This window comes from Psammomys obesus, unplaced genomic scaffold (genome assembly GCF_907164565.1).
Source record: "Psammomys obesus unplaced genomic scaffold, mPsaObe1.curated_primary_1811, whole genome shotgun sequence".
Classification (NCBI taxonomy): Eukaryota; Metazoa; Chordata; class Mammalia; order Rodentia; family Muridae; genus Psammomys; species Psammomys obesus.
In genome coordinates, this window is record NW_026596095.1 from 22704070 (window position 1) to 22730956 (window position 26887).

At 42.2% G+C, this 26887-nt stretch overlaps 1 protein-coding gene across 1 annotated transcript in view; it reads right to left on the bottom strand.

Moving 5' to 3' along the window:
• Nfkb1 (nuclear factor kappa B subunit 1) overlaps window positions 1-26887 on the bottom strand; it is a 109285-nt gene that overhangs the window by 15462 nt on the left and 66936 nt on the right. The window contains exons 8-15 of the mRNA XM_055628196.1: window positions 16546-16709; window positions 14143-14301; window positions 12800-12904; window positions 11643-11734; window positions 9868-10006; window positions 3854-3997; window positions 2383-2472; window positions 818-1009 (exon numbers count right to left, since the gene is read on the bottom strand). Coding sequence (XP_055484171.1) covers window positions 818-1009; window positions 2383-2472; window positions 3854-3997; window positions 9868-10006; window positions 11643-11734; window positions 12800-12904; window positions 14143-14301; window positions 16546-16709 — 1085 coding nt within the window. The remainder of the gene's footprint in view (window positions 1-817; window positions 1010-2382; window positions 2473-3853; window positions 3998-9867; window positions 10007-11642; window positions 11735-12799; window positions 12905-14142; window positions 14302-16545; window positions 16710-26887) is intronic.

The following is a 26887-nucleotide window of genomic DNA, read 5'->3' on the forward strand; positions in this document are numbered from 1 at the left end:
TTTTGCCATGATTTTAAATAACCAATCATTTTATAAATGAATTCTCTTCAGGAATCAGTCTGAGTCAGATTGAAGAAACATGCCCTCTGGCCCCAGACATAATCTTAGAGAGCCCCCATGATTTTGGAAAATTTATTCTTCTTAAGGTCAAAAGATGGCAACCTGTGACCTCAACATGAAAGGGCACATCTAACCTGTTTTGATATGGCTCCATAGACATACAATGTATATCTTAAAATAGGTATTAAAAAAAAAAACAGAAAAAAGGAAAATATGTGATGGTAACTACCATGTCTGAGTAGCTCCTATCTCTTTCCAGATGATGTCTGACCTAGAATCATGACTCATATGCAACTAACTGAAGCCTGTTCAAAGGAAACACTTCCTTTTAATTCAGCTTCTTCAAGGACGGCACGAAAATACAAAGAAAAGTCCCATTTTCAGGCAAACTTCTTCAATATAGCAGCTGAGCTGGCTGCTGGGGTGAGTGAAGGATGTGGCAGCTTTTCTTTGTTATCTGGGCCAGGGACAAGGTGACTCGTGTCTTCTGATACCCAGAACTGCATATGAGCAGACAATGTACATGCAAGTTTCTGCACCTTATAATCAGAGATGACGCTGGAGAGATGAATGGATCAACGGGACAAGATGCCTCCCAGAAGGCCCAGGTCATCTTGTAGGGCACTCACATGAGCAGCTGACCCATCATCACCTCTGTCCTAACAGGAGGAGACTGTCTTCTGGGGACAGCTTCCTGTCCCTAGAACTGCACCCTCCCCAGCTGCCTGCGGAAACCCTCGTGGGCATGCTCACCTACCCTGAAACCCAGTACCCGGCTCCTTGTCTTCCACGGGGGATGCCAGTGTGAGTGTACCAGTCTTTGTGCTGGGCACGGCCACTCCAGACTCCTCATCTTGTTCTATTTCCTTCCCAGAGAGATTTAGAGTCTCCCTGTCATCACTCTTGTCACAATATTTAGGGTCACTTTTAGAATCTGTGTTTATGGTTCCTAGGGAAAATGTAAAAACATTACCTTTTTCTTAGTAAAGTCTATTATCAAACTATAATTCACTATTTCAACATAGGGCAGAAAAAAAGAAGGAAGGTTTGCTGAAAATGAAAAAATATAAATGTTTATAACAAATAATACATCCTGGACTTATTTATGTATTTATTTTTGGAGACAGGGTCTTACTTTGTAGCTCGAGTAGGCCTTGAGCTCACGGAGATCTGCTTGCTTCTGCCTCCCAGAGTGCTGGAACTACAGGCATGCACCACCATGTAACAGTGCTTTGGAAATATTTTAAATATCTGGAAACACTTAGAAGCTTGTCTTCCAGAAACGCACATCTCATTTTGTAGATAGATGTGCTGACTTCCACCTGTAACGTCCTCAGTTGCACGGGGGACAGAAGCAGTAAGAGCACCGCAAGGCCAGGTTACACAGCGAGATTCTCCCTCAAACCAAAGCAATAAATGAATATATAAATCAATCTCATTTTGTTTATCTGTGAAGAAAAGTGAGATAAAGTTCTGCGTGCTGAAAATTAGTTGAAAACTGTAAAAACTTTTCTTTCCTAAAGCTAAGTACCAAGGGAAGCTGTACAGAGCTCATTTCCATTCACAGTCTGGCCAGGGAGGTCTCTAGGGCTCCATGGCTGACCACGCTGTTGGAACCGTGTTATGTGACAGGCGTGACAAGGGTGCCTAAGACTCCTAGGCAGACCTAGTACAAAAACCAATTCTGCCAGCACCAGTGCTGTGTGTTCAGAAAACAAATAAAGTTTCTGAAGCTTGCCTCTGTCTGGACAGCGCTGTGACTAGTATTCTTGCACGAGGTCATGAAGTTACAGCTAATGGAAACAATGGTTCTCTCTTATGGGAAGAACAGTTACCTGATTATAGGATAAACGATAATGTCACCTGAGATCTTTATAGATTACAGTGATGTATGCAGCTCCATGAACAGGCATTATAGAAGAAAAGACTTTATAGGATAATTTCCATGGGTATAAAAAAATAAAGCTTCATATAAACTCTGAGCAGAACGTAACCACAGGTGCTCAGAGGATGCCTGTGAGTGGAAAAGGCCAACCCTACAAAGTGAAGACTGACTTCAGAAGGATGGCATTTGAAGTGAGAAGACAGAAACGGTGATATTTTTATGTTTGGGTAGTCAAATTTCTATCTTTTTGCTTTGTGCCTCTATCCAACTTCCACTCATGCAATCTAATGAGTAAACACAAGTGCCAAGAATATTCTTTATGCTGCCCTAGAATAATGCAAAAATACTAACTTAACTGCAAATCTATTTTCTAAAACTTTTAAGGATGATCCTGTTGCCTGTGCATTTTTCTGCCTTGGTGTTCAGGCCTGACTTACCATGGGTGATCCCAGCATTGGATTTAGTGGCTCCAGGATGGAATGTGATCCCACTGTAGGCAGGAAATCCATAGTGCGGGAAGCTATATCCTGAACCAGTGATGAGACAAAAGTAACATCAGGGAGATTTTTAACAGAGTGGTGCCCACTCGGGGGAGCAGGTCTTAGTGAGGGTGGCGCTGGCTACATGGGCTTCGCTTGGGAGTTATCAGGATACGCTGTGGAAAATACACAGCTGAATTCCACTGTGGCAACACAGGCAGTGCCAGGACTGGCAGCTTGGAGGAGTTAATGCTGAGAGGTTCTTTCCTCCCAGGGAAGGGCCAAGAAAGCTGGTGGTAAAGTAGTCACACCAAGACTGAGACCTACATTAAAATAGTTAATTAAGATGACCCCTGGTGAGAAAAACCAATGTACAATAATATACTGATGCCTTAGTGGAAAAATGGCCACCATGTTCATTTGAATTATTTTTGGTTGAAAAATGAACTGATAAAGTTCTTCAGTGGAGCAGCCGGTAGGTCACACCACACCCTCTGACATTCAGTTTAAAGCACTTACAAGTTGTCTGGAATAAAGGAGAGCCATGTTCAGGATAACATCTTACACAGAAAACGGGAAGCATCATTCAAGTCAGTTATGCTATAGGTTTGACTCATTAAACATGACAATTATGCTTCTATAAGAACTGTATTGTGACGAGGAAATGCTTAAGTTAACAGGAAGCAAAAGCAGCAGCCATCACTCTACATCCACAATCATGGTGCAGTGGTAATAAAAACCCATCGTGCTTCCCTGGTGGGCTTCAGGGAAGAATTTTCTATGACTCAGATTTTTTTTAATAGTGCAGTGTCTATAGTCTGTGGCATGGCATATAACACATATCTACCATGTGACAGGTATGATACTTGTTTTAACGTCTTCCCAGAATAATATAACAACTGCTCCTCCAAAAAAGGTAAGGGGGCAATACTCAAACATTATTTAAGAAAAGTATCTTCTGAATAAATGCTTTCAGCTGGCTTTTTCTTCTTTCAGTTTTGGGGATTATCCACAAAGGGTACTATTTCTAAAACTGCAGGACCCAGGGTAAGGCTCACAATGTAAAAAGACAGATGAGCAGCAGGAAGTCACTCTAACAGGGCAGTTGTAACAATAGACTGTAGAAAGAGCTCTGTGCATGTGGTCCCTCTCATCAAGACAATGCTAGTATTTTTAGACTGAAGCTGACCGCGGGTAACTGAAACCACAAAAAGTGAAACTGGATGGGGGAGGAGCGACCGTACTGCAAGATGAACACAAGTTTCTTTGAAAACATTCTACATTTTGTAGGAAATTTTCCATTAATTTGAAATCTCAAAATTAGTAACATCACTGCTTTTCAAGAGGCAGACATGCTTGGAAAACGGGGAGAGAAAACTGCCCCCTCAGCAACACGAGAAGGCTTTAGACAGAGGAGACTTCTCTGTACCTGGGCCAGGACTTCCGGTACTCCCTCCACCACCGCCACTACCGAACATGCCTCCACCACCGGCTCCGGCTCCACTGCCGCCGCCGAAACTGTCCGAGAAGTTGGGCATGAGCTTCTGGCGTTTCCTCTGTACTTCCTCTTTGTCTGTATTTACAGGAAGGGAAACCAGAGGGGAGAGACTGATTGGGCTCCACCACCAGCCACAGAAAGACTATTGAGTCTCATGATATTTTTAAATGCCTTAAAGGGAAACAGAAGCCACCCAAGGAGGAAGCATGATATTTATCCCAATGGGCATGAAGACCAGGAGTGCGCCGCAGAGACCGCAGTGGGCCACACACCCAAATCCACTGGGTAACATCTCCTAAGTTCCCAGGGTTAACAAGCTGGGGAGAGCCCTGATTGCTCCTCAAGATTTAGGCAACCCATAGACACACAATTTTTTTAAAGCATTTTTATTTATTTATTTTGAGAAAGGGTCTCTCCATATAGGCCTACCTGCTGGAACTCACTGTGTAGATCAATCTGGCTTTGATCACACACAGATTCAACTGCCTCACATGCCCAGCTAATATTCTGAACATTTGTCCTTGCTCCCAAGACAACCATAATGAACCAGCTAACATTTATGTACATATACTGAGCTAGGTGCTGGGATGAAGAGAAGCATGGCATCTTCTCGAGAAAGGACCCAGTTTCAAGGCAGAGAGAGACTTAGTGGGACGGACTATGATGGCATGTATGCATGTGGAAACTTAGAGGTGCAGATTCATGGTGTGACAGGCTTTTGTAAAGCCGAAAGAGTTCATGGTTGAAGAACAGGGGGTATTCTGGGAGGACACAGAGAAATTTCTCAAAGGAATAATGTGGGTGTGGCGCTTTTGATAATAAAGGCAAACATTCTGGCTGGAGTGAAAAGTTAGTATAAGAAATGCTTGAGAAGTAAGGAAGACTGGGATCACATACAATGGGGAGCCTCAGGAATATGAACCTAAGGGACTGGCTCAGAGGAAAGTTCCTGAGCATCTTGGAGAATGATATGTAGAGGATGGTGTTTTAGGGAGCTACACCAGTCATTGTTTAGAGGATATTTAGTGTCAACTCTAAGGAAGACAGTGAAGACATGAGGTAATGGAGGCCCATTCCTTACCAGTTACTGTGACAAGACAAACAAGGGCAGATCCTGGAGACACAGAGGAGGCCTACAGGTTCTGCTACTGATGGCTTGGTCACTAGAGTCTCTGACTCAAAATCAGAGATTGCCTCTGGGACACTGGCCTGTCCTGATCTGTTCCTCATAGGGTTCTGTATTCCTTTTGTTTCTCCCTGTCTGTGCTTCTCACTAGCCCAGATGCCCTCCTTAATTCTGTTACTGCATGTGATCACCTGCTGCGATGCCCTCGGCTCCCTCATGGCCGTGGCGTTCCTGTTTCTTTGTTCTGGTTCCCTCTGTGGCCTGTGTGTATCCTAGCAGATATTTTGTTTTGTTTCCTTTGTCTTTTGGGTTGAGAAGTAAAGGTGGCTTTTGTTTACATTAAGCAGTTGATGTGGTGTTCTCTCTGCAGTGAACGGGCCAGTACTGAACGACTGCCCTGTGTCTGGCTTTTCAAAGCCAGTTTTCATCATTGTTTACATTCAGAAAGATACCCACTTTTCTAGCGCTGTGCTGAGACACAAGGCTGCTGTTTATCTTAGATCACTGCCTGCATCTGAAGGGAAGGGAAGATGAGCATGGTGCCAGTCCCTTTAAAACCAAACCTGGGTACACCAGGATGATCAGGAAGAAAACTAGTTTCCGCCAGAAAGGAGTGAACTTGGGGTGAAGAGACTCTGGCTACTTCCTAACTAAAGACTTGTGGAAATATTTATAAAATTTCTCTATCAGTTATACCCAAACTAATAGCTATATTCAATAGTCAGCCTATGAACTGTTGATCTCGCACAGCATATTATTCCATTGTAGAAACATGAAACATAGTAGGTGTCGTTAGAAAAGATGCCCCGTCCCATATGTATGAAGGGGTATGGGCTGCCCAGCATGCATGTGGAGGTCAGAGGACAAGCTTGGTGTTGGCCCTCGACTTCTGCCTCATTTGAGAGTAGCCTTTTGCTGTCGTGTCCCAGGCTAGCTGGCTCCTGAGCTGCTGAGGAATCTCTTGCCTCCATTCCCCATCTTCCTGTAGGAACACAGGGGTTACAGTTACTCATGCTACATGTATGGCTTCTATGCGGGTTCTTGGATCTGAACTCAGGTCCTGATGTGTGTGTGTGGCAAGTGCTTTATACATTGAGCTTTCTTCCTAATGCAAATGTTATTTGCTGAAGTGGTTTCTAGCAAAGAGGCCTCCCTCATGTTTTCTGTGTATTCCCTTTACTTTTTAAAGTAGAAATGATTACTAGTTATTGTAAAATTAAAAAAAATTAAAGTTTGTTTTTATTTATTTGTGTGCATGTATGCCACATGTAAGCAGTGCCTGTGTAAGCCAGAAAATGGTGCTAACTCCCAGAGCTAGAGTTACATCAGCTGTCAACTGGCATATGTAGGTGTTGGGAATAGAATTCAGGTCCTCTGAAAAAGCCATAAGTAACTTCTGAACTATTTCTCTAGTCTCCAAATCCAAACTTTTAAGAGATACTTTTCAAGATATTAGGTATACCACTGCCAGGATTATTTCAATGGCAAGAAACTAATTCAGAAAATTTCACAGAATAACCTTTGTAGAGGAACTTGCAAGTCTCAGTTCCAGAGACTGAAGGCAAAGATTTTCCCAACTTGGTTCATTCAGCCTCATCATCTGCTTTCCGAAGTTGTCCCACAGGGCTTACTATGAGTGTGCACACTAGAAGGAAGCCCTGGTCACTTCTGCAGAATCTCCTTTCATAGAAGAGGAAGCTGAAGCTGGGATGGTTAAGTGACCTTCTCAGCTCAGGGATGAGTAAAGGTCAGATCCAGAGTCTAGTGACGTTTCATCACAGCAACTATTACTTTTCGGGAAATACTTCAAAAATAGTGTTACATATTATCACTGCATTAATGCTGACCACAGATAATGGTTATTAAAATAGGAACTTTGCAGCCTACAGAAAAGTGCAGCCTCTGCCAACCTTTCCTGTGAGTGTGCCTTGAAAGCACCTCATTCTTGACGTGTTGGTTCTGTGGAAAATGCCCACACTTAGCTTGGTCATGTCTTCTATAACACAACTGTTCTTCTCCATCTTGAGCTCCAGCTTTTCTGACTGATGACTCACCATGGTCTTTCTTTGTGTTAGTGCATAGCCATCCCTCACTTGATTATTTTAACTGTCGCTCCTCACCTCCCTGTCTCCAAGAAGTGTTTGTAAGATGTGGTCAAGGAATGACTCCAGAGGGTGTGGAGTTCAGGGCAGGGGAATTCTGGTAATGAGAGGGGAATGCTTTGTATATGTCCAACCCTTACTTGATGGGACCTAATGCATCTTCAGCCTTTTTGGTTATGTTGGCATCTACACGGTAACATAGAACTCTGAAACCCCAGTTCCAGGGATTTGATGCCCCTTTCTAGCCTCCTCAGGCCCCAGGCACACACGTGGGTACACAGACACATACACAGGTAAAACACTAGCACCAACAAATTAGAACCCCCCCCAAAAAAAAAAAACCAAAAGATTTCTTAAAAAATCCAGAAAGTTAAAAACTAAAAAGATTTATTATCCATAATTAAGAGATCTAATATAACTTGATTGCAGTATACACATGACAGCCACTCTTTCCTTGGCCACTTCTACTTCTCTAGATAATTCTTATATTGTTTTTATTCTATGGAGATTTATTTGCATTTATATTCATGGTGACCTAGAAAGTGTGTGTTTGAGGTTTATCTATGACGAAATGAAAACTTCAGTGGAGCCATCCTCTAATTCAAGTGTTAGAAAGCTGTTACTCTGCTAGGGTGGAGTGCTGAGGAAGCTGGGCCTTTTCTGTTGTACTTTGCTACTGGAGGAGAGGCCGCCTGGGAACCAAACTCTAAGTGGGTCTAGGCTCACATTCTACAATAGACAGCCTGCATTTTCTTTTCTCTTTCTCATGATTCTGCATCAGCAAAGACAAAACTAACTATTTTGAAGGCATATTTCAGGAGATGAACTCTATTTTTTTTTTCTCAGAAAAAAATTAATTTTTCCTCCTATTTTCAGAGGGCAGGGGCTCCAGGTAAGGCAGTGGTTTCACAGTGCCTTGTGTGGACAGAAGGATCTAGAAGACCTCAGGCTGGTGAGGAAGGAAGCAGGCCAGCCACAGAACTCAGCTCACCAGCAGCAGGGGGGGGGGGGTCAGACCTCGGAGAGAAACACGAACTCTCAAAACTGCTTTCTAAATGGTCCTGCCACAACAGGTCCATGGTCATCATCATAGTCTGCCCGTAAGAGACCAACACTTCGGGGCCTCGGTGTGACTGTACTTTGTGGTTCCCGACCTTAGCTAGGACCCTGAGGCTGGTGGCAGTCATGCTGAGGACCTGCTCTCCAGCCTCACCCTCTGACGCAGACATTTCTGATTTTATCGGAGCCTAGTGCTTTGTATAGCCTCCAAGTTTATGGATCTCTTCTCGGCACCATGGCCTTCAAGATGAAACTCAGAAAACAGAGAGGCTGACTGGAGCACTGTGCATCCAGACACTGACTCTTTTCAGGGCTGACTTTCCACCCACTTGAGTCATGCCTTTGACTGGCCTCCTCCCTGCACTTGACCTCAACTGAAACATGTTTACACTGAGCTTCTCTTTCACCCTCAGACCTTTTCCCCTTGATCCTCTTATCCACTTAGTCATGCCATAAATTTCCAGTCTGGAAACCCTAGAACAATCTGAGCCTCTCCTTTCCCTTCACCCAAGGCCCAGGTCTCCCCACAGCTCCATCATAGCAGTGTTTGCTGGATGCTCACTCTTGGGCACTGGAGCTTGTTCTAACGCCACTGAAGCTGTGCTGGATCCTTGCATCATTTTGACTGTGTCAACCCAGACAGTATGCAAGCAGGCCTGGACATCACTCCAGGTGTGTCACTCTAGTCAATTCAAAAATCCTTCAGCTACCACACAAACACTCTGCTGCCTGGGCCTGGTCTCCCTCACCTGCCTCAGCTGTCCTCTGTCCACACAGCACTCACAGTGATTATTTCACCCAGGACAAATGGCAGCTGTCACACCTCTGCCTCAAGCATCTCTCTATTTTATAAACAGAGAGAGCCTTAATTATATTCATCTCCAATAACATCCCAAATGGCTTCTCACTGAGGAGGACTTTTTCAGTGGCCTTTTTAGTCCAAAGGGTCCAGGGCTGTCTCCTCAAGAGTTTCATACAGTCCGTGGATGCTTCCCCTTGGGTATTTATTACAATTTGGGTGCTGGGGTTACTGCTCAGTGGTAGGACATATACCCAGCATCTTCAAGGCCCAGAGAATATATGATGTCTAGCATGTCAAAAAAAAAAATCATAATTTGCATTTTAACTGTAGTCTACCCTTACTGATGTGTCCTTTGTGAGGAAAAGTATAGTGACTATCTCATTTTATAGTTCTGTGCTATATGGTAGCTGAATTTTTAATATTTGAGGGCCGCTGAGTATCTAAAAAACCACATCAGTTTTGTCCTTTTCTTGTCCTTCTTCCTCTCTCTTTCCATCTCTTTCACTATCTGTATATCCTACAGCCTGTGGAAGTCTAAGGGCATCTTGTGGCTGCTAGGCCTCTCCTTTTATCATACTCAGGCCATCAGGCATGGCAGCAAGTGCTTGAGCCATCTTGCTGGCTCAATACTAGATTTCAATATCCAAAGATAAGCTGTCAAATGGCTAACTCTCACACGATTTTGGCAGCAATAACAGTATCATAAATGACTATGGCTAATTCCATGACCTCAATATATTATCTTCCTCGACTCTAAAAGTAAGCACCACACACCCAGGTAGCCTGTGAGGCCATGTAAAGGAGGTGACCTGCTGATCTTTCAGAGCAAGCTCAAGAGTCTAAACAGCCCACTTACCTTTGATTTCAGGGTAATAGAGGAAGGGTTTTGGTTCACTAGTTTCCAAGTCAGATTTCCTCCGAAGCTGCACAAATACGGAAGCTGGTTTTGTAATGTTGACATCCTTATACTTTGGAGTTTTGAAGACAATGGCAAACTGCAGAGTACAAAGGACCCAAGCATGAGTGTGGGGTGTTTGTTTTCTAGTGGCGGTGAGTATCAGGCACATTCTAAATGCAGATATTCATACTCTAAGCTTAAATAAAGTGTGCTAAACCCAGCACCTGGAGAAGTTCTGGTCAGTATGTTATACCATACTTACTTTACTGCCTACTTCTCTTTCAAATTTGCCTTGAAAGCCTCCAGGATCATTCATAGCAGCACAAGAAGGACTAGGTAAGAAAGCAGATGGAACCAGGGGTCCCACTGTCAGCCTGCAGCCAGCGTTGCCAACAGGAAAGTAACGATGTGCAGGAGGGAGGCATCTTATGCTAATTTGGAGTGGTGCAGGAATAGTTAGATTCATTTTTCTAGGTTTACATTCATAAGGATCAAGATTTCATAAAACACAGGAGGAACACACAGTGGCATATTGTTGTTTTTTTAAGGAAAATCCCAATGTTTGATTTTGCCAATAAAGACTCAAGAGTCAGACGCTGGGATGAATGAAGGCCTGCTAGCTCAGAGAGGCAGAGAAAGTACCTGACCTTCCTACTCGGCTGATGTCCCAGAAGGAAAATGCCCTTTCTCCTTCTCTATGATGTCTTAAGTATCTTCTACTTAATGTCCCGCCTTACTACTTCCTGTGCATCCTCTCTATCTGTCCTTCGGACTTCCTCTCACTCTCTATGGTTTTCCCCATGTTCATGTCCCATCAGCTGGTTGCTTGCTCAGCCTCTTAACCTAGGGTTAATATTATTTAATCATTGAACTCTTGGAATAAGTTGTGTGCTAGGGCTGAGCCACACCACAACTAGAAACAGGTTTTTCCAGTACATAATCTTGGGGTTCACACTGTGATCAAATATCCTGCAACAGCATACCCTGATAACTGTCCTTTGTCTCTGATCTTCCATTCATGTTCTTCTTCAGTGTGGATTCCTAGAAGGATCTGCTATGATTTTTTCAGGTATATTATTTTTCCAATGCATATGAACACAGAATTGTTTCTGCACACACTATATTCTGTATTGATCTTTACAAGCCTTGGCAATCTATCTTGAGTCTGTTCATCCACAAAGCCCCTTTTCTAGTAACTGTATGATATTCCATCACATAGATACAGCCATTAGTAATTAGGCATATTACTGGTTGGTATCTGGCTTGTTGGAAAGTTTTTGGAAGCACTATTTTTTCAGTCTCCGTCAAAAAGTGACTGCTACTGTGGTGGCTCCATATCTTCCTATAATCATACAATCCCCTTGTCATACAAGCAGCCAGGAGACTGGCTCATCAGGACAGCATGAGCCTCAGCCTTCACACTTCTCAGTGCAGTTCCTTTTTAACAGGCTTTGCCATGCGTTCAATACTTAAACAATTTCATGGGAGGACCTGAGGACACTACCTCCAAGACCTAATGACAGATACCGAACGAGGCACCATGCCACGCTCTCAGAGCCAGGGCTCTAATGGCACCTTGCACACAGCTTCATGTTAGAGCCATGAAAATAGCACTGCTGTATGGATGTTAAAGGGACTCATGACGGTTTCTCTTATAATGTGTGGAAACTGTGCACTGATTTTCACCAAGCCAGACACTACTAAAATAAAATAGGCAATAATAACCCACGTACCTGTCTGTGAACATCTGTGGGGGAAAAGTCCCCAAATCCTTCCCAAACTCCACCATTTTCTTCCTCTTCATAAAACCGGATCTGGATGTCATCTGCAAACAGTCACAGTCAGGCACGTGATTGCAGTGAGCGTAATGATGCTGATGAGCATGCCAGCAAATGCAGCTAGTGCGTAACTCCACCTCACAGAAACGTAAATGTGTTAAAAAAGAATTCATAGTAGGAGATTTGCACCATTTCAAGTTTTCACAGATCACTGACTCCTTACATGTTATTTACACTAGGAATGAGATCTACTATTCATTCATAGTGGCGAGGTATTAGATTTACCCAATCAATTCAGCTCTGTCTTAGTCAACATACGAACTACCTGCTTCTCCACCCTTCAACCATTCACTTCTGGGAAATGGGAAGGATGACAGAGGAAGATCCAAACCCATTGGTGTGGCACAGCTCAATATGGAGAGGCACCCTAACCCGTCACACAAGCAGCACTTGTTCTAGCCTGTCTAGGCCTCAGACCAGTCCGGCGATGCAGGCGTACTGATGCCACCCTCACTTTGCAGCAGTGAATCTGGGGTCTGCTGGTGTGTGCACACGAATGGGAGAAAACACGTATGCTAAGTGCGTGTAGAGAGTTCAGAGGGTAACCTACACAACTTTATTTGAAATAAAGATTGGGAAAGTAGCTACTCCTTCAGCTTTACTAACTTCCCAATCATGCGGTATGTAGTGACAGTAAAAGTTAAGAGCTTCTCAAAGTGTGGGAAATGTGCTGAGGACCCTGTTTTTGCCATCCTTCTTCTTTCCTACTGGGTGTCATAGGGACGTTACAGCACAGCACAGCACAAAGATCTAAGGAGAATCTTTATATAATTTTACGTTATATAAAACTCAGATCAGAGCAGTTACTTTAACTGAGCATAGGGAACAAATGTATTAAGTATCAGCATGTTGAATGGTGAATCATCACTATCCCTTTACTTCTGTGGAAAATTGTACCATATACTCAGGCTTTAAGAAATAACACATTTTGCACTAGGGAATGTTTTTGAGAGGTTTCACAGCCAAACAAGAACACTCTTTGTACACTTTGAGTGAGTCACAGATGACCCTGACAGCTATACCCCACATCTAGAGATGGGGTGCACACGTACCTTTCTGAACCTTGTCACAGAGAAGATAAATTTCCTCCCCTCCGGTCACACATCCTGCTGTTCTGTCCATTCTCACAATTTTCAGGTTCGATGCATTGGGCGCTTCTGTTCAAAAGGAGAAAGCAATGCACATTCTAGTTTAGGGTCGGCTTCACACAGTGCCGATGGATGAGCTCATGCCTGTTTTCACAAAAGACCCAAGAAAGGCTTTCAAGGTCCTTGGAGCCACTCATTATCCCCCAAACAGGCGAGGCAGAGAGTAGCAGGTGAGGAGGGGGTGGCAGCACTTGCTTCTCTGGAAGATGCCTTTGGCTTCCCCTCTAACACACAGGTTGATATGGAAGGAGAACGCTTTCTGATGTTTCCAGAATTGCCAGATCAGTGGCTTGTTTCATGCCAACTTTATGCCATTTACAAAATTCTTTAAAAAATTTAAGAGAACTACTTTTTTTTAAGCTACTTTTTTTTTTTTTTAATTCTACAAAGAAAAATGAAGATGTCCTATTTCCTCTCCCCAGACTAAATTAGCATTCTGTGTGGTTAGGGGAGAGCTGCCTGGACTGGTGGGGTGGACAAAGCTTCCCCTTTAAAAACTCCAACAGCTGCAGTTCCAGGTTGTCTGTGGAATAAGAGCCTTTCTCATTCAGTAAACTTCTCACTTCCCTTCACACTTGTTGAAATCAGATCAACTAGCACATAGATGTGGAACACGGGGTTTCCCGGTACGTCATATTCTATAAGCAAGCAACGGGACTATTGCACTTGCAGGGTGTCTGAATCAACCGTTCGTTAAGCCATAACACACCAAACAATAGCTTTACACAGTAAATGCTACAGGCTGCTGAAAACCCTCCGCATTCAAGTATCTACAGACTGAAAGAGAATTCTGACATAGCATTTATCCAATTAGTTACCTTGAAGTTTCTGTCTTAATGAATATACATTATATACTAAGTAGGGATAAAGACAGATAAGAATAATACTTGTCTTTTATTTCTCTTTAGTGCTGCCAAGGGCAAAAATTAGTGTCATTTAAAAGAGCACCAGCAATCTATCCTCCAGTCATATGTTCATAAGTAAGAAATTGGTGTTCCATGTAAAGAATGAATGCATTTTCTGAGGAAAGAAGTGTTCCCTTGGTTGATATGGCTTATGATGCTAAACTGGACATCAACCCTTTACCCTAGGCTGCAGTTTTCCCACTTTGTAGACAATAAACCAGAAACTAAAGGTGATTAAGTCACTGTGTGCAGGCCTTAGTACTGGGTAGCAAGTGGCCAGGCAGGGCTAGTGTCTGTTCTTGATGCTGGACGAAGCTGCCCGCCTCAGGACTGAGTACTCACTGCTGTCATAGATGGCATCTGATACCACAGGCTCCAGTCTCCGAGTGAAGCTGCCAGTGCTGTCAGGCAGAAAGGCTGTGAACATGAGGCGCACCACGCTCAGGTCCATCTCCTTTGTCTGCTGCAGAGCCGCCTGGCGGATGATCTCCTTCTCTCTGTCTAGGATCACACAGAACAGTTCAGTCATGCCCGGGCAGGTGAGAGTGTGAACATTTAACACAGCATAGTTTCAGGAAGCCTGAGCAAAGAATGTGGCCTCAAAGACCATTTTCATCCTAGTAGAAACCTGTCACTCGGTACATTGAATATAAGCCAATAAAAAGCTTTAAGGAAGTATTTCTAAAGGCAAAAAAATGAAACATCACTTAGAGGGCAGCGTATGCAACTGGAGGGGATTGTGTCAAGTGAACCATGCCAGACTAAAAAGGACAGACAACACACACTGTCTCATTTCGAGATCCTAGACTTATATAGATATGTAAGAGTATTTGCATATGAGTGTGCAGGACAAGAATGTACTCAGTCCCAAAGCCTCCTTTCTCCCCTCCCCCACACCCATTAGTCCCCTCTCTACCAATAGAATACCTTCCTCTTACTTTCATTTTTTTTATGGTGAAATAAAACTCCATTATGCATGTACATGATTTTTTCTTTATCCATCATCTGCTGGAGAGCTACGGTGACTCTTGAATATGGCTGCAGTAAACATATATGTGCAGGTAAACATGTACCTGTAGTATGCCAACTTAGAGTTTTGCAAATCTATGCAGGAGTGTATAGCTGTGCCATATGGTAGTTCTTTTACTTTATTTTAACTTTCACTTTACTTTTTACTTTTTGTGGAATCCCCACTTTGACTTTCTTATTTATTTATTTGAATTTGTTTGCCACAACACACGTCTGTAGGTGAGAGGTCAACAGAAGGGAGATGGTTCTCTCCTTCCACCATGTGGGTCCTGGGGACCGAATTTAGGCCAGCAGGCACTGTGTGAATTACTTGCTGAAACATCTGCTATACATAGCTGAGGATGACCTTGAACTCTAAGTGCTGGGAGTACAGGGGTATGCTACCCTGTGTTTTCAGGTAGTGAAGGGAATCAAGCCCAGGCCTTCCCACACAGTAGCTGAGCACTATACCCAGAACTCTATGCCAAGTTTCTGCTACTTGTTTGCTTAATGACTGCCATTCTGACTGGGGTGGGATAGAATCTTAAAGCAATTTTGATGAGTAAGGATGTAAGATACTTTTTCACATTTATTGGCTATTTGTACTTCATCATTTGAGAACCCTCCCTTGTTCCTTGGCCCATTGGCTGGCTTGTTTGGTTTCCTGGAATTTAATTCTTTGAGGTTTTCTTTTTTTACTATAACCTAGATAGTAATCTGTCATCTACATAGCTAGCAAAGGCTGTCTCTTCACTCAGTTGTTCCCTTTGCTGCACAGAATTTCATTTCCTAGTTCTTGATTTTGTTTCCTGAGTTGCTGCAGCCCTTTTCAGAAAGTCCTTGCCCACATCATGAAGTGTTTTCTGTATGTGTTCCGTTAACAGTTGCAGACCATTACCTCTTACATTAGGATCTCTGATCCATGCTGGATTGATCTTGTGCAGGATGAGAGGGATCTGGTTTCCTTCTTTATATGTGGCTATCCAGTTTCCCCGGCACCACTTGTTGAACAGCCTGTCTTCTCCCTAATGCATATTTTGGCCTCTTTCTCAAGTATCCGGTGGCTATAGCTGTGTTTATTTCTAAATCTTCCAGTCCACTGATTTATACGCCTGTTTTGATGCCAGTTCCATGCTGTTTTTGTTATCATGGCTCTGGAGTGTAACCTGAAATCAGCAATTGTGATACCGCTAATGATATTCTTTTTATTTTCCTATAGCTTTAGCTATCTGAGGCCTTTTGTACTTACATAAAACTTTAGGATAGTTGTTCTCTGTTTCCATGAAGAAGGCCACTGGAGTTCGATGTGGCTTTCATTCAGTCTGTAGACCACACTTAATAATATTTTTGTGATACTAACTCTGTTGACTCGTGAGCACGGGAGATAATTCCACCATCTATTCTCACCTCTTTCTTTCTTCAGTGTCTTAAAATTTTCATTTGCAAAGGTCTTTTCACCTGGTTAGTTTATTATCAAAAATTTTGTTTACTTATTTTGAAGCTATTGAGGATGGATGTGACTCTTCTTGGTTGTTTCTTTCTCAGCATGTTCACTGCTGATACAGGCAAACTAAGGGGTTTTGGATGTTGATTTTGGATGTTCTGTACCCTGATATTTTGTCAGATCTAAGCCTTTCCAGTAGAGTTTTGGAGGTCTTGTGTATAGAACTGTATTGTCTGCAAACAGACATTCTGTAGCAGAGCCAGCCTTAGGCAAGGCTGGGGAAGGCTGCTCACCTGTGAGTTGACGGTCTCCTCCACCTTCTGCTTGTAGATAGGCAAGGTCGGAATGCACCAGAAGTCCAGGGTTATAGCCCCTTATACACGCCTCTGTCATCCGTGCTTCCAGTGTTTCAAATACCTTTTTCTTAGTCACATGAAGTATTCCCAGGTTTGCAAAGCTGGAGAAAAGCAGTAAGAGTAGCAGCAAAAAGAATCAAAAGTTAGGCGGCCATGACCAGAGAATGGGCTTCAGCCCAGTAAACAGCCCTTTGAGAAAATACACAAGCACTCAGCATTTTACACAAACCTCAGTGAGAGGAATGTCAGAATTCGGGATTTGGGGTTAGGAGGGTAATAAAGGGCATATGCTGCACACCTCACATCGCTGTTGGCAGGGTGGGGTGCACAGTGTTCTCAGCTGCAGAGAGGCCTTGGAGCCAGACTCACCACATGTGGGTCACACCAGCTTAAACCGGCTTACTAAAGGAGTCAGTGGTAAACTCGAAGCCCCTTCACTCTCAGAGCACAAGTCAGTGTTTGGGGTCCACTTGCATATATGCCTTACTAAGGAAAGAGCATGTGGCCTCATTCTGGTCTCACAGAATGTGCTTGCTACCGTGATGACATGCAAGAACATTTCACAGTATATTTTTGAACTGCATGTAACTAAGGAGAAGAAGACAGGAATGGAATAGGTGAGATAGGAGGAGAGGCTGAACAGGAAGAACACAGACAGGGCTCTGGAAAGATCACAGCTGAGCCAATCCTGAGGGAGGCAAGAGGAGGAAGTGGATTTTGGATGATATCACAGCTGCAGAAAGGATGAGTGTGAAGACCCCAACACAGAACCTCTCTGGTGTGGCAGAGAGGCAGCATGAGGGCCGAGGGAAAGGAGTGGAGTCAGAGGTAACTGGTGGATTTAAAGGGAAGAGTACAGGCCCAGGTCTCTCAAAGCCATATATGTTTGTAAGGACTTTTACGCTGAAATGAAAGTAAGTATTAGTACATGGAAGAAAAAGATATGGGCCAGTGATATGGCTAATTTAGTAAGAACACTTGCTGCCAAACATGGTGATATGGAAGGAAGCAGCTCCTACAGGTTGTTCTCTGACCTCTGACACACAGACACACAGACAGACAGATAGCACCCCTCAACAACAGACAGAAAGATAGAGACAGACAGACAGACAGAAACACACACACACATTCACACTAAATGTAATACAAAATTATAATAAAAATAATATGACAACTTGCCTGAATAGACAAGAACAAGCTACTCTGCAAAGGTCATTTAAGCTAGAGAAAGAAAAGAGAAGAGGTGAAGGCAGAAGGAAACAAACACGTAACAAAGGCCAGATGCGGTGTGAGTTACACAGGTTACATACTTATACAAAGAAATAAGTATGCCATATTTCCACAGCTCCTCCAGGACAGAGATCTCCAGCTCTAAAACATAGGCTGACGTGGTTCTCAGTGAACGCCTGCTGCGTACAGGGAAGCTTGCCAGGAGCAGCACAGGCAGTAGTGTATCCAACCTACTAACATGCGCAGAGGCCCAGGCAGGCCTTCATGAGCTAGTGTCTGCCCTTTTCTGCTCACTCCTGTGCAGACCAGCCTCCACTAGGAGAACAGGGTCATCTCCTGGGAACATCAGTGACCAACACCTCAGCTGCATGTCACATTCGCACCACAGTGCATTCCTACAGGTAACCTAAGTTCACATCTGGAGAAAGGTATCATACTTATTTGTTGTGTGAATCATGAAGCTTTGAAGGGTTTGCCCGAGTACACAATACACATGTCAGTGTTCTGCCATAGGCCAGAGTGAAGTAACATAGACCTAGACTGACCCTCCAGAATTAAATAAACCAAAACACACGAGAAAATGGCTGTCAAGCTCTGGGGAACAGGTGACACAGAACAGTGATTCCTAAGCAAAGAGAAATAAACATACTCTTATAATTACCTGGCGTAATGTCCAGGTTGCAGGATGGGAAGGGGAACCCAAACAGAGAGCCAGTGTCCTGCAGTTGCAGAGACAGGTAAAGGCTTGAGGTAAGGAAACTAGGATTTATAGCCAGAGCACCAGGGATTCTCAAAAGGCCACAGGACTCTCTAGCTGGTCATTGATGTTTGTGAGAAACCCATTAAGGTTGATGAAAAAAGCTACTGTTCTCACAGACATACAGGGATGGACCTAAGAAGCCTCAAAATACATGAAGCATCATTTTGAATATTCACAGGGTATTTCCTTAGTAATGGTGACAACTCAACCCAAGTCTGAGAAAGGGAGAACTCGATGGGGAGAGAAAGAGGGAGGTGTGACAGACAGAAAAGTAGTAGACAGAAAATTTAATAGTTGAAAGTTCTAAGGTTTAATAAAAATGTAAATCCAGAGATCTAAGACTACTAAGAAGCTTAAGCTTAAGAAGATAACTATATTCAATCCCATCATAACTGCTCATAACTAATGATGAAGAGAAGTCGGAAACACTGCTAGAGAAATAAATCACAAATTGTATACAGCAGAACTGAGGCAAGACGTACAGAGAGTTCTTGCTGGAAACAAGTGAAGTCCTAAGACAGTGAATCAACATAAAACCAGGCCATGAAAAAACTCACTGTCAGCTTAGAATCCTCTGCTCTTCTAAAAACACCTTTGAACAGAAAAGATGAAGGGAAGACTTTTCAGACACAAAAACGAGAACTCATCAGCATCAGATCAGCAATACAAGGAAAGTTAAAGGAAGTGATGCAGGCTGATGATGACGATACCAGATAGAAATCTTGACCTATAAAACAGGACAAAGAGCAACACAATTTCTAATATGTGTAAATGTAAGATTCATGTCTCCTAATTTATATAATTTACTTAAAAGTTACTTATATCTAGGGAAATAAAACAAACATATTGTATAATTTATAATGTATGTAGCTGTAAGATCCATGGCCTGACAGCATAGGCCTGGAACAGGAAAGAGAAAGTGTGCTACCCTTGGGTTCACATACATACAAACACGTAAGATCTTACAGTGACACCATGCTAACTGTATTGCTATCAGCCAAGGTGGATTTTTAGAGAAAAATGACATTACCAAGGATGAAAGAGGACTATTCTGTAGTGATAAAAATATCAACTCATCAAGAGAGCTTGAGAACCCTAAATATTTATGCACATGGCACAAGAAAACTCCATATTATAGAGGGTAAAAAAAAACTTACAACAATGAAAGGAAAAAAGACACATCTATAAATGTATTAATGATTTCAACATTCCTCTCTTGGTAACTGATAGAACAAAAAGCTGTAAGGACAGAAGATTAGGATAATACTCTAACTCCTGGACCCAAATGACATTTTTTTTCTTCACAATTTATTCATTATATATCCCAATTGAAGCTCCTCCTTCAACTCCCCCAATCCCACTCTCCCTCCCTCTTCCTCTCATTCCCTTTCCCTAGTCTACTGAAAGGGGAGTTCTCCACTATTGCCATCTGCCCATAGCTTGTTAAGTCTCATCAGGACTGCTTGGATCCTCTTCCTCCATGGTCTGGCAAGGCTGTATCATGAGGATCGAATGATCAAAGAACAGTCAACTGAGTTCATGATAGAGGCAGTCCCGGACCCCCTCACTCAGAGATCCACATGGAGACTGAGCTGCCAATCAGCCATGTCTGAGCAAGGGTCTAAGTCCTCTCCATGCAAGGTCCTCTGACATTTACAGACCATCTACTTTACCAGACAGAAGTAAATAAGCTTTTAAAGTGATAGTGGTTGTTTTCTTAGTCATAAGATAGGCATCAATAAATTTACAATGGTAAAAATTTATATAAAATATCTTCCTACCACAAATAATTAGATATTAATCATCGAAAAATATTCAAGTAAGAATGTATTTAGTTTGAAAATGTAATACTTAGTTGTTGATGCTGGGTTATGGGCAAAACAGTAGCTAATTATGATATTCTTGTACTTCAAAAATGTTTGAAAATTTACAATAAAATATTAAAGAAGATGAGGGTAGATTATTATTGGTATTACAGATATGAGTACACAGGGAATATTCAATGCTTTAGCTGCTTTAGAAAATGACTTGGCACTTTCTTGTAAATATCATTTTAGTAGCTTGTGTCCTTGTCATTCTGTTCCTCAATATTTGCCCAAGAGAAATGAAAACATAAGCTCACGTGCAAAGCACCTCATTATCTTTAATACCTGGAAAGAAACCAAATGCTCTTGAATAGGTGAATGGAGAACAAGCTGTAGACATCAGTACAATGCAACACCACAGAGTAACTGATGCGGAGCAAGAGCAGATACATGCAGCAGCAACGTGGAGGGCTTAAGTGTATGCTGATGAGTGGAAGGAGGCAGGCTTTAAAAGGCCATGTGTTGTGTGCCTCTATGGTATGCAATTCTGAAAAGACCAAACTGTATTTAAAGAAAACTCATCAGTATTTGTTAGGACTTTTAGTGAAGTGGAGGGCAAGAGTTGACTACAAAGAGGCATAAGGAAATTCTGGGGTTAGGGACTATTGCATACTTAATGAGAGTAGCCATATGATTGTCAAAATTCACAGAAATGAAAATTGGAGGATGGATACTATAGCAACGACATTTTAAAAACAGAAAGGCCACACCCACTAAGAAAAGGGCTGGAACCACAACCCTGCTTCTTACTCTCATATTCACAACACGGGAGTCTTTTGATCAGCAACATCAGCATTATTTTAGAACTTACTAAAATTTGGGGGGCTTGATCCAAATCTATGGAATCAGAACTCTAGTTTTGGCCAACCCTTCTGTTAGTTCTGAGGAATGAAGGGAGGTGGGAGAACCTGACTCTCCACTGTTTTGCAAACTCAAACTCTCTGGGATGAAGGCTGGCATCAGTCTTATTTGATTCAAATCAGGCACTGATTTGAACTTGTAGCCATCAACAAACATGCTGTGGCAGGTCAGCTGTTTTCATCACCAGCATCTGGAAGCTTCTGCTGAAGTTTTAATGTGTCTGAGTCCCTGACACTGGCTTTGGGCTCACAAGTGGCCCCTTCTGGTCTTCAAGAAATCAAGACTTAGGCCTTGATTTCACAGGAGTCAAAAGCAGCCCCTGACTCACACTGCACACCCCAACTTGGAACAATATACCCCTACTGAAGTCCATATTTGGCCAAACTTTTCCAGTCAGTGCCTCTTCTGTGGGCTTATTTTAGCTACATAGTATGACCAATCTCAATTAGTTTGGGTCTGTAAAACAGTAATTTAATATAGCAGTTCTACTGAGGAGTCCAAAGATTCACCTTTGGGTTTTTATATCTATATATCCTCTAACACACTGGTTCTCAACTTTCCTAATGCTGTGACCCTTTAATACAGCTCCTCATGTTGTAGTGTTCCCAACCATAAAATTACTTTCATAGCTATTTCATAACTGTAATTTTGCCACTTTTATGAATCATAATGTAATTTACCTTGTTTTTTTTTTTTTTTTTTTTTTTTTTTAATGGTCTTAGGCGACCCCTGTGAAAAGGCCATTCAACCCCCACAGGGTTCACAACACACAGGAAGAGAACCACTGCTTTACTGTTTACCAATTGCTATATGCTATATAAATTAGTTGAGAGCGGGAAAAGAGAACTGTCCATCTCTTTCAACCTAGGTTGCTAGGAAACAAGCAAGGCGTGGCGACTGTTGGTGGACGTGGCCTGCAGCAAAGTAGAAAAGCAGAGACATTTTCCACTGTATGAATAATTTCAAAGAACTAGAATACTGCTAAAACAATATTAACATCCTAGGTCAAAATAAAACACCAAACAGGATTTTTTTTTTTTTTTTTTTTTACCAAGAAAGACAGTGGTCTAATAAGTGAGTAAGAAACAAGAGGACCAATGAAAGCTAACTGAAATTTTAAAAGAATAACACTATATTAAAAAAATCAAATCCATAGTCAAAACTTGAGATGAGAGTTCTAATATTGATAAAATAAATTTAAAAAATGAAACTAAACTTACTGAGAATTCAAACTGAGAAGAAGGTATGCAACCCACTGTAAATAAAGGGGTTCTTTTGGTTTTGATGTGTTCAGACCTATGTGTCTTCTTGGTGTTGTTTTTACATATCTTGAAGTTTAGATTGGTGCCTTGTTTGTGAATCTATAGTCAGTCTAATCTGTATTATTGGAAGCAGATTATCTTGGTTCTATTTCTAGTATTGACAAGCCTAAGAAATAACTTTGGCTGCCTTCCTAAACTTCTTGCCTACAAGTCAGAACTAAATAAAATAGCCTATGTCATTCCATAGAAAGACAGTGACAAGTTTACACATGCTATTTTATAATATTAGCTAATTCTGGCGTGGTCCAGAGTTAAAGACACGATGTGCCTGGAGACAAAGTCTGTCTTTCTGATTCAGTAGGAAAAGGAATTCAAGTCTTCAAAAAGCTGTGCAACTTGCTCCCTACTTCTGTTGTGCATAGTGACAGAAGCGGAGGAAGAGCTCTGACTTCCAGACTGCTCGATAGCATGCTGCTTTTACACCCACAAAAAAAAAAAAAAAAAAAAAAAAAAAAAAGAAGAAGAAGAAAGTAAAAGACAAAGAAACTCAGAGACACAGATGAATCATGTAAGGAAACAGTGTCTTTTGGGAAGTACCGTGAGCAGAATTCTCTCAGCTAAATACCAAATTGGAAAGTGAGTACAGAGACCTCTACAGGACCTTCAATGAGAAAAGCTACTGTGAAATGCTCTCTACTATCACTCAGGCTGCATCTCCTCAATGACATCTCTCCCAGAAGTTTTCTGACCTTAGACTATCCCCTCTGGCTACAGCTGAATTAAACTGCAGGAATTAGAGGTTGCAGATGTTTGCTAAAGGAACAGATAACGAGCACTCTCAACTGCTGAGCTGCATACCCCACTATACAGGACACTGAAAGACCTCCCCACCCTGCTTACAGATGCAGAGTTATTTCCTTGTGCATGCCTGGAGGCCCTCTGCCACTGAGCTGCAGGGATACCATCATTAGTTCCCTCTAAAACCATAAAGACTATTAAAACAAATAGAGAAGCAGCAGCATACAGACTACATAGTGAAGGTTTTATAAGGATAGATGTTACTAATAGAGAATTTCATGTATAATTTCCTCAAAACCAGACAATAATAAGATGGGTTAAACAAGACCAAAAGAGCATAAGCGCTTCAAAGGGACAGGCAATGCTGTGCTACAATCAGCAGAAACACTAACTGATTCGTTGTCTGAAATTGACAATTATCCTGCATTTTAACTCTCACAAGCCAGGTGGGAGTTGGGAAAGAACCAAGTGGCCAAGAAGCAGGACAGCCCTCCCAGAAGATGCTGGGACAAGTAAAGGTACACAAGAATCAGCTTAAGCATCCTTCAATTTAGATACTTCCTCCCTACCAATTAAAAAGCACCAGATTCCCTGATTTCAGTGGGATTGCTTTAAGTTTCTCTCCGTTTAGTTTGATGTTGGCTATAGGCTTGCTGTATATCGCCTTTACTATGTTTATGTGCCTTGTATCCCTGATCTCTCCAATACTTTAAATATGAATGGATGTTGGATTTTGTCAAATGCTTTTTCAGCATCTAGGGAGATTATCATGTGGTTTTTTTTTTTTTCTTTCAGTTTGTTAATATGGTGGATCACATTGATGGATTTTCATATATTGAACCACCTCTGCATACCTGGGATGAAGCCTACTTGGTCACGGTGGATGATATCTTTGATGTGTTCTTGGATTCAGTTTGCAAGTATTTTGTTAAGTATTTTGCATCAATGTTCATAAGGGAGATTCGCCTGAAATTCTCTTTCTTTGTTGGGTCTTTGTGAGGTTTAGGTACCAAGGTGACTGTGGCTTCATAGAATGAGTTTGGTAGTGTTCCTTCTGTTTCTATTTTGTGGGATAGTTTGAAGAGACCTGGAGTTAGCTCTTCTTTGAAGGTCTGGTAGAATTCTATGCTGAAACCATCTGGCCCTGGGCTTTTTTGGATGGGATACTTTGGGCAGAGTGCCCAATCTTATGAATCTTATGAAAGAAGTGGGAGCTAGTAAGACCTGGAGAGGACAGGAACTCCACAAGGACAGCAACAGATCCAAAAAGTCTGGGCACAGGAGTTTTTTCTGAAACTGATTCTCCAGCCAAGGACAACTCATAGAGATGGTCTGGAACCCCTACATGGAGGTAGTCTATGGCAGCTCAGTGTCCAAGTGGCCTCCATAGTAATGGGGACAGGGACTGTCTCTGACATGAACTGATTGGCTTGCTCTTTGATCACCTCCCCCTGAGGGGGGAGCAGCCTTACCAGGCCACAGAGGAAGACAATGTAGCCACTCCTGATGAGATCTCATAGACTAGGATCAGAAGGAAGGAGAGAAGGACCTCTCTTATCTGTGGAATGGGAGAGGGACACAGGTGGGGAAGAGGGAGGGTGGGATTGGGAGGGGAGGAGGGAGGAAGGTACAGGGGGGGTATGAAGTGAATAAACTGTAATTAATAAAAATAAAAATAATTTTAAAAAGCACCAGATTTTAGAGGATAGCTCCATCTCTCTAGGTTTTTCACACTTGAACATCTTCATAGTCAGACAAAGAAATGCCCAGGAATGTGAAAGCTGCACCCCCAAGAACACGTGACTCCAGAACAGCATTCACGCTTCATCACAGGTGACTAAGCAACCCCTGTCTTTTTGTAAAAAGCACACATTAGCTGGAATCTTAGCAGACACTACTTGTTCTAAGATTAGAGGACTCTGAATGGTGTACATAATTAAACAACATTAACAACAACAAAAATGCATCTGCATGCAAGCACAGAGGCCACAGGGTGATAGCAGGAAAATTTCCCCAAATGCTTCTCCCCCTCATTTTTTGAGGCAGGGTCAGTCACTGGAGCTGGTGTTTACTGACTGACTGGGACCAGCTGGACTGTGAGCCCTGAGGGTCTGCCTGTCTGTCAGCCCCACCCTCCCAGCATTGGTGTTCCAGGTGCGTCACCATACCTAGCCTGGGGTGGGGGGCAGTGAGACCGAATCTCTCTGTGTAGCCTGGCTGTTCTGGAACTCACTCTGTAGACCAGGCTGGCCTCAGACTCTTACTACTTACCTACCTCCTTAGTGCTGGCACTAAAGGTGTGTACCACCATGTCTGGCCTTTTCCTCTTTTTATTTTATTTATTTATTTTTTATATCTGAATTTTTATGTGGGTGCTAGAGATGTGAACTAAAATTTGAAATACAAATACTTTATCCACAGACCTATTTCCCCAGCTTTCATCTTTTTTTAAAAAATTATTTTAATTAACTATTATTTTTATTTAGAAAATTTATTACATTTTACTTATTTGTGTATGTGTGTGTGTTGCACGCATATACCTTCGCTGCATGTGGAAGTCGGGATAATTTGTGAAAGTTGTTTCTCTCCCACCACATATGTTACAGAAATTAGACTGAGGTCGTCAGACTTGGTGGAAAGTGCACTTACCCAGTGAGCTGCTGGACTGGCCCTCATCTTTGTTCTTTAAGAACCCCCAAAGTAGGAGTTATCTGTTTTTGAGACAACTGAATGCTTACATAAAACCTCACTGTGGGTTAAGTTACTACATGGCCTGCTATTTTAGTGTTTCAAGATAATGAAATATAAAACCTCAGCACAATACATGCCCTTATTTTATGTGTACATACGTGTGTGTGTGTGTGTGTGTGTGTGTGTGTGTGTGTGTGTGTGTATGTGTGTGAATGCACATGTGTATTGCTGTGGTGGGCACAGAGAGATCAGAGGACATCTTCAGGTTGTCTGTTTGGTGTTAGTTCACTGCATCAGGTAGGCTGGCACCTGAGATTTCAGAGTCTCCTGTCTTTGCCTCCCACTATCCTACAAGAGCTGGGAGTATAAATGCTCATGCTTTGTAAAGGGCTTTTATGTGAGGTCAGGTTATTTGAACTTGGGCCATCACACTTGCATAACAAACTTTTCTACCCTCAGCCTATAATTATGTCTTATAAACATTTCTTGATTCTTTTGAAATAAAATTATTTCTATAAAATTTGATTCATTAAAAATTGCTTTATTTGACTGACCTTGAATGAATACACTAATTTCTATTTACCTTTCAGATCTAATAAAAGCTCAAACTAATACTCATTTCTTGGTTACTTAATCTGCCCACATTTTTTAATTAGCACAGAGTTGAAACAATATGTATCTGCTTCATGTTTCAAATGTTCCCACTAGGAACATTAAGGGAAGAATCACAAATAGGTAAAAATCAGAGCTGGGTGTGGAGGCACTTGTCTCTAATCCCAGTACCTGAACACTTGGGAGGTAGAGAAGGCAGG